Genomic DNA, 13,059 nt, shown 5'->3' with positions numbered 1-13,059 from the left:
CGCAAAAGGGTATTGCAATAGACAAAATGTTACCACATAAAAAATAACTTGTGATAACATTATCCAGTCAACAGTATGAACAACAACAGAGCATCAGTACAACCCTGATGCAACTATAACATAACCCTTATTGCAGCAATAACTATATACAAGTATTACAGAAGAAGTCCGCACTTGGGCCCTCATTCCGAGTTGTTCGCTCGGTAATTTTCTTCGCATCGCATCGATTTTCCGCTAATTGCGCATGCGCAATGTTCGCACTGCGACTGCGCCAAGTAAATTTGCCAAGAAGTTTGGTATTTTACTCACGGCATTACAAGGTTTTTTCTTCGTTCTGGTGATCGTAATGTGATTGACAGGAAGTGGGTGTTTCTGGGCGGAAACTTGCCGTTTTATGGGAGTGTGTGAAAAAACGCTGCCGTTTCTGGGAAAAACGCGGGAGTGGCTGGAGAAACGGGGGAGTGCCTGGGCGAACGCTGGGTGTGTTTGTGACGTCAAACCAGGAACGAAACTGACTGAACTGATCGCAGTGGCAGAGTAAGTGTCGAGCTACTCAGAAACTGCTTAGAAATTTGTAATCGCAATTTTGAGAATCTTTCGTTTGCAATTTTGTTAAGCTAAAAATTCACTCCCAGTAGGCGGCGGCTTAGCGTGTGCAATGCTGCTAAATGCAGCTTGCGAGCGAACAACTCGGAATGAGGGCCCTGGGACGGGCGACCAGCATCCACTACGGACTACGAGAAATAGATTTACCGGTGAGTAAAATCTTATTTTCTCTAACGTTCTAGTGGATGCTGGGGACTCCGTAAGGACCATGGGGATTATACCAAAGCTCCCAAACGGGCGGGAGAGTGCGGATGAGTCTGCAGCACCGATTGAGCAAACACAAGGTCCTCCTCAGCCAGGGTATCAAACTTATAGAACTTTGCAAAAGTGTTTGAACCTGACCAAGTAACCGCTCGGCACAGCTGTAATGCCGAGACCCCTCGGGCAGCCGCCCAAGAAGAGCCCACCTTCCTAGTGGAATGGGCCTTAACTGATTTTGGCAGCGGCAATCCAGCCGCAGAATGACCTGCTGAATCGTGTTACAGATCCAGCGAGCAATAGTTTGCTTTGAAGCAGGAGCACCAAGCTTGTTGGAAGCATACAGGATAAACTAAGAGACTCTGTTTTCCTGACCCTAGCCGTTCTGGCTACATAAACCTTCAAAGCCCTGACCACATCAAGCAACTCGGAATCCTCCAAGTCAGTAGTAGCCACAGGCACCACAATAGGTTGGTTTATATGAAAAGATGAAACCACTTTCGGCAGGAATTGTGGACGGGACCTCAATTCTGCTCTATCCGCATGGAAAACCAGATAGGGGCTTTTATGTGACAAAGCCGCCAATTCTGACACACGCCTAGCCGAAGCCAAGGCTAGTAGCATGACCACCTTCCATGTGAGATATTTCAATTCCACCGTTTTGAGTGGTTCAAACCAGTGGGATTTCAGGAAACTCAACACCACGTTAAGATCCCAAGGTGCCACTGGAGGCACAAAAGGGGGCTGAATATGCAGCACTCCCTTTACAAACGTCTGAACTTCAGGTAGAGAAGCCAGCTCTTTTTGAAAGAAAATGGATAGGGCCGAAATCTGGACCTTAATGGAACCCAATTATAGGCCCAAAGTCACTCCTGACTGTAGGAAGTGAAGGAAACGGCCCAGCTGAAATTCCTCCTTAGGGGCATTCCTGGCCTCACACCAAGCAACATATTTTCGCCATATACGGTGATAATGTTGAGCTGTCACGTCCTTCCTAGCCATTATCAGCGTAGGAATAACCTCATCCGGAATGCCTTTCTCTGCTAGGATCTGGCGTTCCACCGCCATGCCGTCAAACGTAGCCGCGGTAAGTCTTGGAACAGACAGGGCCCCTGTTGCAACAAGTCCTGTCTTAGAGGAAGAGGCCACAGTTCCTCTGTGAGCATTTCTTGCAGATCTGGATACCAAGTCCTTCTTGGCCAATCCGGAACAATGAGTATTGTTCTCACTCCTCTTTTTCTTATGATTCTCAGCATCTTGGGTATGAGAGGAAGAGGAGGAAATACATAGACCGACTGTAACACCCACGGTGTCACCAGTGCGTCCACAGCTATCGCCTGAGGGTCTCTTGACCTGGCGCAATACCTCTGTAGCTTTTTGTTGAGGCGGGATGCCATCATGTCCACCTGTGGCAGTTCCCACCGACTTGCAATCTGCGTGAAGACTTCTTGATGAAGTCCCCACTCTCCCGGGTGGAGGTTGTGCCTGCTGAGGAAGTCTGCTTCCCAGTTGTCCACTCCCGGGATGAACACTGCTGACAGTGCGCTTACGTGATTCTCCGCCCAGCGAAGAATTCTGGTGGCTTCCGCCATTGCCACCCTGCTCCTTGTGCCGCCTTGTCGGTTTACATGAGCCACAGCGGTGATGTTGTCTGACTGAATCAGAACCGGTTGGTCGCGAAGCAGGGTCTCCGCTTGACGTAGGGCGTTGTATATGGCCCTTAGTTCCAGGATGTTGATGTGAAGGCAAGTCTCCTGACTTGACCACAGACCTTGGAAATTTCTTCCCTGTGTGACTGCTCCCCACCCTCGGAGGCTTGCATCCGTGGTCACCAGGACCCAGTCCTGAATGCCGAATCTGCGGCCCTCGAGAAGGTGAGCACTCTGCAGCCACCACAGGAGAGACACCCTGGCCCTGGGGGATAGGGCGATTAACCAATGCATCTGAAGATGTGATCCGGACCATTTGTCCAGTAAGTCCCATTGAAAGGTCCTCGCATGGAACCTGCCGAAGGGAATGGCCTCGTATGATGCCACCATCTTTCCCAGGACTCGAGTGCAGTGATGCACTGACACCTGTTTTGGTTTTAATAGGTTTCTGACCAGTGTCATGAGTTCCTGAGCTTTCTCTATCGGGAGATAAACCCTTTTCTGGTCTGTGTCCAGAATCATGCCCAGGAAAGGCAGACGAGTCTTAGGAATCAACTGCGACTTTGGAATATTTAGAATCCAGCCGTGTTGCCGTAACACTTCCAGAGAACGTGCTACGCTGATCAGCAACTGCTCTCTGACCTCGCTTTTATGAGGAGATCGTCCAAGTATGGGATAATTGTGACCCCTTGCTTCTGCAGGAGTACCATCATTTCCGCCATTACCTTGGTAAATATTCTCGGAGCCGTGGAGAGACCAAACGGCAACGTCTGAAATTGGTAATGACAATCCTGTACCACAAATCTGAGGTACGCCTGATGAGGTGGATAAATGGGGACACGAAGGTATGCATCCTTTATGTCCAGAGACAGCATAAAATCCCCCCCCTTCCAGGTTTGCCATGACCGCTCTCAGCGATTCCATCTTGAACCGGAACCTTTTCAGGTACATGTTCAGGGATTTTAACTTCAATATGGGTCTGACCGAACCGTCCGGTTTCGGTACTACAAACATGGTCGAATAATAACCCCTTCCTTGTTGAAGGAGGGGAACCTTGACCACCACCTATTGAAGATACAATTTGTGAATTGCAGTTAACACTATTTCCCTCTCGTGGGGGGAAGCTGGGAGGGCCGATTTGAGGTATCGGTGAGGGGGCATCTCCTCGAATTCCAGCTTGTATCCCTGAGACACAATATCTATTGCCCAGGGATCCAACTGGGAGTGAACCCACTTGTGGCTGAAATTTCGAAGACGTGCCCCCACCGGGCCTAGCTCTGCCTGTGGAGCCCCAGCGTCATGCGGTGGATTTTGTAGAGGCCGGGGAGGACTTCTGTTCCTGGGAACTAGCTGTGTTGTGCAGCTTCTTTCCTCTGCCCCTGCCTCTGGCAAGAAAGGACGCACCTTGGACTTTCTTGTTTTTCTGTGATCGAAAGGACTGCATTTGATAATACGGTGCTCTCTTAGGCTGTGAGGAAACATATGGCAAAAAATTTGACTTTCCAGCAGTAGCTGTGGAGACCAGGTCCGAGAGACCCTCCCCAAACAATTCCTCACTCTTGTAAGGTAAAACCTCCATATGCCTTTTTGAGTCGGCATCACCTGTCCATTGCCGAGTCCACAGGACCCTTCTGGCAGAAGTTGACATAGAATTTATTCTAGAACCCAGCAGACTAATGTCTCTTTGAGCATCTCTCATATAAAGGACAGCGTCTTTAATATGCCCCAAGGTCGATAATACAGTATCCTTGTTTAAGGTCTCAATTTCCTCAGATAAGGTATCCGTCCATGCTGCTACAGCACTACACACCCAGGCCGACGCGATCGATGGCCTCAGCAAGGTACCCGAATGTGTATAAATGGACTTCAGGGTAACCTCCTGTTTGCGATCCGCAGCATCTTTGAGGGTAGCCTGTGACGGCAGGGCTACCTTCTTGGATAAGCGTGTTAAAGCTTTGTCCACCTTAGGGGAGGATTCCCAGCGTAACCTGTCCGTTGGCGGGAAAGGATACGCCATAATAATCCTTTTGGAAATCTGCAGTTTTTTATTTGGAGATTCCCAAGCCTTTTCACATAACTCATTTAGCTTGTGTGAGGGGGGAAAGGTTACCTCCGGTTTCTTTTCCCCATACATATGCACCCTCTTGTCAGGGACTGGGGTTTCCTCTGTGATATGCAACACATCCTTAATTGCTATAATCATATAACGGATGGATTTAGCCAATTTAGGCTGTAACTTTGCATCATCGTAATCGACGCTGGAGTCAGAATCCATGTCGGTATCTGTGTCAACAATTTGGGATAGTGGGTGCTTCTGAGACCCTGACGGCCTCTGCGACATAGGATCAGGCACGGGTTGAGACCCTGACTGTCCTGAGGCTTCAGCTTTTTCTAACCTTTTATGCAAGGAATTAACATTATCATTTAAAACCTTCCACATATCCATCCAATCAGGCGTCGGCGCCGACACCACATTCATTTGCTCCCGCTCTGTTTCCACATAGCCTTCCTCGTCAAACATGTCGACACAAGCGTACCGACACACCACACACACAGGGAATGCCCTTTTTGAAGACAGTTCCCCCACAAGGCCCTTTGGAGAGACAGAGAGAGAGTATGCCAGCACACACCCCAGCGCTATAAACCCAGGAATAACACAGTAACTTAATGTTAACCCAGTAGCTGCTGTTTATATTGATTTTTGCGCCTAATTATGTGCCCCCCCTCTCTTTTTACCCTCTTCTACCGTGTATCTGCAGGGGAGAGCCTGGGGAGCTTCCTCTCAGCGGAGCTGTGGAGAAAAAATGGCGCTGGTGAGTGCTGAGGAAGAAGCCCCGCCCCCTCAGCGGCGGGCTCCTGTCCCGCTTAAATGTACAATTTTTGGCGGGGGTTCATACATATATACAGTGCCCAACTGTATATATGCTAAACTTTTGCCAAAGAGGTCCCAATTGCTGCCCAGGGCGCCCCCCCTGCGCCCTGCACCCTTACAGTGACCGGAGTATGTGAAGTGTGTGGGAGCAATGGCGCACAGCTGCAGTGCTGTGCGTTACCTCAGTGAAGAACGGAGTCTTCTTTGCTTCTCATACTCACCCGGCTTCTGTCTTCCGGCTCTGCAAGGGGGACGGCGGCGCGGCTCTGGGATCGGACGGCGAGGGTGAGATCCTGTGTACGATACCTCTGGAGCGAATGGTGTCCAGTAGCCTAAGAAGCAGGACCTATCTTCAGAGAGTAGGGCTGCTTCTCTCCCCTCTGTCCCTCGATGCAGGGAGTCTGTTGCCAGCAGAGCTCCCTGAAAATAAAAAAACCTAACAAAATACTTTCTCTCAGCAAACTCAGGAGAGCTCACTGAAAAGCACCCAGCTCGTCTGGACACAGTATCAAACTGAGGTCTGGAGGAGGGGCATAGAGGGAGGAGCCAGAGCACACCAGAACCTAAATTCTTTCTTAAAGTGCCCATGTCTCTTGCGGAGCCCGTCTATCCCCATGGTCCTTACGGAGTCCCCAGCATCCACTAGGACGTTAGAGAAATATATATATATATATATATATATATATATATATATATATATATATATATATATATAAAATTTCTTTAGCTGCCCTAAGCGTTATTATTTAGAAGCTGCAAACAGGAATGCCAATCCAAGCGCTAGCACACATCTATTTTCATGGCAGGAAATCAATGCAGCTTTCGGGCACGGAAGACAATATTTGCACAGCGCACAAATAAAAGACCTGGCCAGGATGAAAGCTTTATGCCTATGAAAAGAACACTTTAGTCAGCCTTTATTTCGGATGGACTATTCTGGGTTTAGAGATTTGCTTTGGAAACAGCAGTAGGAAAAGGATGAAGCAAAGTATACAGTATTTACCTTCCGCTTCTCCAATCCAACATCGATGACAAAGTGAACGTTGCTCATCCAGATCAGGGACTCGCCAAGACTGGTCGTTAACACCACTTTCCTCTTGCTGTCGCTGGCGCTGTATTCTAGCCCCTCGTACGGCAGGTAATGTGGGAGACTCTGATGAGGATACAGCGCGATGGGACGCAATTCACCTAACTCCGGACCCATGTGCAAGGCTTCCTGATGGATCATCTCATAGGCCTTTCTTATTTCCTAGGTATCAGTAACACACCATAAATCAACAATTATTATTCTTAATTTATATGGCGCCACAAGGGATCCGCAGCGCCCAATTACACAGTACATAATCATTGTGCAAACAAGAAAACAGCACTTACAGCACAAGACAATATAGGACAGGTATAGAAAACCCGGGGTTAGTTGCCATCAAGGGGAGTATAAGATAGTGTAAGTAAGAAAAGGAAAGGCACATGAGGAAAGAAGTCCCTGCTCTTACGAGCTAACAATACATGCATATTCTGTTCTAAATCCTTCACCCCCCGAAAATAATAAAAAAAGTTTTATTTAAGTAAACCAGTTTTGGACCCCCCTATATGGGGGGGGGGGCACAAAATGTCTGATTAATGTATTCAATTTCAGTTTCGCATTTTTACGTAACGTAATGACATACTACACTGCTCTTGGTGACCACGGAACGCAACAATTTCGTGCATTGGCTTCTACTATTCAGTGACATTGGCATATAGTTAAAGTTGGTCCCTCCGATTCTGTTACATCAGCGGGAGAGGACTGGCCAGGTGCAAGAATGGTTCCCTATGTCACTACAGCAGTCTTACACAATAAATTAGTGAGGTATTAGCCGCGCTTGTGTATATGTATATATAGCAGCTCCCTTTATATTAATCACCAAAAATAAAACAAGAAAAATGGAGCGCTTAATTAATATGTGTAATGAACGCACATACCTGCAAATAAAATGGTTAGTAATAAATGTTTAAGCTCTTTTGAAAAGGTGGTGGGGCAGAGGTGATTGATATTGTTTCTCAATCAGTCAAAATTGCCGGACAGTTCTTTCAACGGGTAATGCTATCCCTGCTATCCCTAATACCTTTTTTGTGGCTTGTAGCTTGTTGCTACGGCGTGCATCGGCATACGCCGTGGGTAGCTTTTGTCCCGTCTCTCCCGCTGTATCGGCTACTTCACCTCCGTAGTCCTCTTGCGGCGTGACAAGTGTCTCAGCATATCAGTGTTTGCGTTCACTGATTAATGTCCTCTGTTCCTGCACCTCAATGTCCAACGCGTTTCGGGTCAAAGAACCCTTTAACTAGGATGTCATTTGTTGATTTAACTTCCTTTATATACTATAAAAACTTTATTAGGATTTGATTAAAAACAGGAAATGTCCCAAAAGGAAGTTGTTGATAAAAAGCGGTAACCATGTGCCCCTATGTTATCAATAGGGTAAAAATAATTATTACCTTAAAATTACAGGTATGGCGTTCAAATAATAAGTGTGAATAAATTATAATGAATTAATCGTCTAATAAAAAAGCATTTATGTCTATTTCTACATTTAGTCCTTCTGGTTGTAAAGTCTTCATGAGATAAATCCACTTGGTTTCTTTTTTTCTTAATTCGAGGGATATGTCTCCTCCTCTCCAGTTTTTAAATATTTTTTGTATTCCTATAAATTTTAGACTTGAAGGATCACTATTATGGCAGTCTTTGTAATGTTTAGAGACACTATGTGTTTCCAGTCCTTTACTTATATTGTATATATGTTCAGAAATACGTATGCGAAGCTTTCTCTTAGTTTGTCCGATGTATTGGAATCCACAGGGACAATAGAGGAGATAAATGACCCCTTCTGAATCACATGTTATTCTTTCTTTAATAATGTATGTCTTTTTGGTTATGTTCGACATAAAATCAGAAATGGGTCTTGTAGATTTGTTGCCAGTGATTTTACATGGACGGCAACATAAACAATGAAAATTTCCTTTATTTTCTTCTTGATGTGTTCTTTGTATTTGCGTATGACTTTTTACTAGATTCTGTTTAAGATTTTTTGCTTTTTTGTATACTATTTGTGGTTTTTCCCTTATATAAGGCCTCAACTGTTTGTCTAGCTGCAGAATGTGCCAATGTTTCTGCAATATCGCTTCAAATTGTAAATGTTGACTGTTGAATTGTGTTATGAAAACTGTTTTATTTTCTGTAATGCTTGTTTTTTGTTTATATTGATACAGTTGTTTCCTGTCCGTCTTTGCAACCTTTTCTATTTCAATATTGAGATATTCTTCTTTATATCCTTTTTCCATGAATTTTTTCTTCATAGTTTGACATTGTTGATGATAAATTTCTGGATGTGTGCAGTTTCTTCGAAGTCTTCTGAATTGCCCATTCGGTATGTTTTTCAACCAATTGTTGTGATGGTTGCTCGTTCGACTGAGTGTATTGTTGCCACTACATTCTTTTGTGTGGTTTCTTGTGCAAAAGAATGTAGTGGCAACAATACACTCAGTCGAACGAGCAACCATCAGAAGACTTCGAAGAAACTGCACACATCCAGAAATTTATCATCAACAATGTCAAACTATGAAGAAAAAATTCATGGAAAAAGGATATAAAGAAGAATATCTCAATATTGAAATAGAAAAGGTTGCAAAGACGGACAGGAAACAACTGTATCAATATAAACAAAAAACAAGCATTACAGAAAATAAAACAGTTTTCATAACACAATTCAACAGTCAACATTTACAATTTGAAGCGATATTGCAGAAACATTGGCACATTCTGCAGCTAGACAAACAGTTGAGGCCTTATATAAGGGAAAAACCACAAATAGTATACAAAAAAGCAAAAAATCTTAAACAGAATCTAGTAAAAAGTCATACGCAAATACAAAGAACACATCAAGAAGAAAATAAAGGAAATTTTCATTGTTTATGTTGCCGTCCATGTAAAATCACTGGCAACAAATCTACAAGACCCATTTCTGATTTTATGTCGAACATAACCAAAAAGACATACATTATTAAAGAAAGAATAACATGTGATTCAGAAGGGGTCATTTATCTCCTCTATTGTCCCTGTGGATTCCAATACATCGGACAAACTAAGAGAAAGCTTCGCATACGTATTTCTGAACATATATACAATATAAGTAAAGGACTGGAAACACATAGTGTCTCTAAACATTACAAAGACTGCCATAATAGTGATCCTTCAAGTCTAAAATTTATAGGAATACAAAAAATATTTAAAAACTGGAGAGGAGGAGACATATCCCTCGAATTAAGAAAAAAAGAAACCAAGTGGATTTATCTCATGAAGACTTTACAACCAGAAGGACTAAATGTAGAAATAGACATAAATGCTTTTTTATTAGACGATTAATTCATTATAATTTATTCACACTTATTATTTGAACGCCATACCTGTAATTTTAAGGTAAAAATTATTTTTACCCTATTGATAACATAGGGGCACATGGTTACCGCTTTTTATCAACAACTTCCTTTTGGGACATTTCCTGTTTTTAATCAAATCCTAATAAAGTTTTTATAGTATATAAAGGAAGTTAAATCAACAAATGACATCCTAGTTAAAGGGTTCTTTGACCCGAAACGCGTTGGACATTGAGGTGCAGGAACAGAGGACATTAATCAGTGAACGCAAACACTGATATGCTGAGACGCTTGTCACGCCGCAAGAGGACTACGGAGGTGAAGTAGCCGATACAGCGGGAGAGACGGGACAAAAGCTACCCACGGCGTATGCCGATGCACGCCGTAGCAACAAGCTACAAGCCACAAAAAAGGTATTAGGGATAGCAGGGATAGCATTACCCGTTGAAAGAACTGTCCGGCAATTTTGACTGATTGAGAAACAATATCAATCACCTCTGCCCCACCACCTTTTCAAAAGAGCTTAAACATTTATTACTAACCATTTTATTTGCAGGTATGTGCGTTCATTACACATATTAATTAAGCGCTCCATTTTTCTTGTTTTAGTCTTACACAATAGCCAGGCCATGTAGCCACACCTCTGAAACAAGTGGCTAATGGATATTACAGTCTCCCATTACAATCGATTTGTTTGCTTTGCTAAACTTCTAAGCGGTTGGTGAGAGTGGGAAAGGAGACCTTAGGATTGGCTGCTGGAATAACTGGAATTTCTACACCCTTTTTAAATGTACTTATTTACATCCATACTACTACAGATATGTCCTCATACATCTTGCCTCAATACGCAATGCACCGTGAGATGCCGGGTATGAATGAGTTCCTGTGCAGCCAGGAGTCTTATTTGCCATGCTATGCAAATAACACGAACAAGCAGACTGCTGAATATAATGATATGTGGCATGCCTCTATTCTGTGTGTGACCACGGATGTATCTGCATATGAAATGCTATGTTATAGCCCGCTTTCACACCGCACAAATAACCCGGTGTGCGACCCGGTATATTGCCGGGTCAATGTGCTGTGTGAAAGGGGTCAGTCACAAATTCCTGGCTCGCCTGACCCAGTATTTCAATCCGGGAATAAAGAAAGGTTATTCCCAGGTTAGGCGCAGTGTGAACGGGTTGCCGGGTTGATGCGACCCGGTACCCGTTCACAATATAGGCAGAGGCGGCATGGAGATGATCCGCCCCCGATGCCGCCCCACCCCCCGGATGGCAACCTGACCCGGCATATTGCCGGGAAGCCAGGGTGAAAGGGTCCAAGGCCGGGTCGCACCCGGAAAAGGACCCGTTTCCTATTCCCGGGTGCGACCAGACATTGCGATCTGAAAGCGGTATTACAGTGTCTTCTGGAAAAACACTAATGTAGTATTTAGTATGCAGATACAGCTGCAGTCACACACAGAACACAGGCATGCCGCATATCATTTAAATCAGCGTAATCTGCCTGTGCGTCTTATGTGACGCGAGTACGATGCATTTTCTGGCCAAAATGCACAAAAAGATGTCAGAGTTAGTAAACATGCTGACGACTAGGGGGGTCATTCAGACCCGGCCGATAATGCAGCCCACAGCGCAGTTAGCCGGTGGAACGGCAGGCGTTCGCGGGGTGGCAACGCAGTGGTTCGGGGGCGGGCTGACAGGCAGAGGCGGTCGATGGGCGGTGAAACGGCGGCGTTTGGCTGCCGTTTCGTGGGCGCGGTCCGGCCAACGCAGGCATGGCCGGACCGTGCAGGGAGTGGCCCGCAGCGGCTGCGTGACGTCACACGCAGCCACTGCGGGCTGGGGAGCGATGAGTAGCTCCCGGCCAGCACGCTAAAGCTGCGCTGGTTGGGAGCTACTCTTTGCACTTCTGCAGGGGGGAAGGGTGGCACTGACATGCGGGGCGGACTAGCCCTGTGCTGGGCGTCCCCCCGCATGTCTGAGTTCATGATCGTAGCTGTGCTAAATTTAGCACAGCTACGATCAACTCGGAATGACCCCCTTAAAGTCACATCAAACAAACTCTTCTTTACCCAATTTATGGTAAATCTTTAAACTACAACCAGACATTCCCAGAACTCCATGCTTCTCTGGAGAAAGTGCCAATAAAGTGTTGGAAATTCTAATGGCATCAAAAAGCTGTGCTGGCAATTTCCGTACATCAAGTAACGTCTGTTTATTTAGCTCAGCGTCATTTGTTTCGGGAAAGCAGGAGCCAGATCACTGAAAGCATAGAAAACGCCCAAGACGCAAACCCACTTACTTGCTCACAGGCCAGGAATACAACAATATCCCCTTTCTCTCGACTATGATGGATCTCAAAGAGAAGCTTTAATGCCGCGTGGAAATGGTCTCTTTGAACGCCTGACGTGTAAACTACTTCTGCGGAGTAGGTGCTTTCAGCCTCGACGAGGGGAACATTTCCATAGTAAGAAACTAGTTTACTGGACAGTCCGGGAGAGGTGATTATCACCACTTTCAGTTCTGGCCTCGACAACAAAATGTCTTTGAGGAAAGCAAGGAGGACGTCCGTTGACACAGACCGTTCGTAAACATCATCGATAATTACTACTCCGTAGCAGGACAAAAGGGGACTGGACATCATTTCTCTCAGTAACATCTCATCTGTGCAATATCTGAAACAAACACACACCCAGTTAGCACAGGGTCCCATCGCTAGACATGCAGATTTGGAAACTTGGGAGATTTATCCAAGTTTGGAGAGCCATAGAGGAGAGAGATAGGCACTAACCAATCAATCAGCTCATCTCATTTTTCAAACACATCCTACAAAATGAGATTTAAGCTGGCCATACACTAGGTCAATATCGTGTACAAATACACAATATCACCGTATCATTTGACCCATCGCATGAACATCGGGCATGTTTTGGGTGCAATTACAATGCACGGCCCCGCGGGCGCATCAGCTGATCATATGTGCTGGAGATGCGGTCAAGATCCCACCGGACGGGATCCCGGCGGTCGGAATACCGACACCGGGATCCCGACCGGCACAATCCCGACATATTCTCCCTCTGTGGGTGTCCAGGACATCCATTGAGGGAGAATAAATTAGTGTGCAGAGCATAGCGAGGCACCGTGCCCGCAAGGGGCTGCATTGCGCTCACCCCCCTGTCGGGATTGTGCTGGTCGGGATCCCGGTGTCGGTATTCCGACCGCCGGGATCACGTCCGGCGGGATCTAGTACTGATTCCATGTGCTGCACATATGATCAGCCGATCCGGGTAGGGGTTCACTGCGGGTCAAACGATAGGTC

The 13,059-nt window shown here is 45.6% G+C and overlaps 1 protein-coding gene across 5 annotated transcripts in view; it reads right to left on the bottom strand.

Annotated features, from left to right (window-relative positions):
• The window catches only part of DHX32 (DEAH-box helicase 32 (putative)), a 251,606-nt gene that overhangs the window by 122,920 nt on the left and 115,627 nt on the right, over window positions 1–13,059 (bottom strand). For all 5 annotated transcript variants that reach the window (XM_063962228.1, XM_063962230.1, XM_063962229.1 and 2 more), the window contains exons 4-5: window positions 12,043–12,415; window positions 6,329–6,574 (exon numbers count right to left, since the gene is read on the bottom strand). In XM_063962228.1, coding sequence (XP_063818298.1) covers window positions 6,329–6,574; window positions 12,043–12,415 — 619 coding nt within the window. The remainder of the gene's footprint in view (window positions 1–6,328; window positions 6,575–12,042; window positions 12,416–13,059) is intronic.

The sequence above is a fragment of the Pseudophryne corroboree genome, chromosome 3 (assembly GCF_028390025.1).
Source record: "Pseudophryne corroboree isolate aPseCor3 chromosome 3, aPseCor3.hap2, whole genome shotgun sequence".
Taxonomy (NCBI): Eukaryota; Metazoa; Chordata; class Amphibia; order Anura; family Myobatrachidae; genus Pseudophryne; species Pseudophryne corroboree.
Note: the sequence above shows the minus strand (reverse complement) of the source record. Positions and strands in the feature narration are given on the sequence as shown.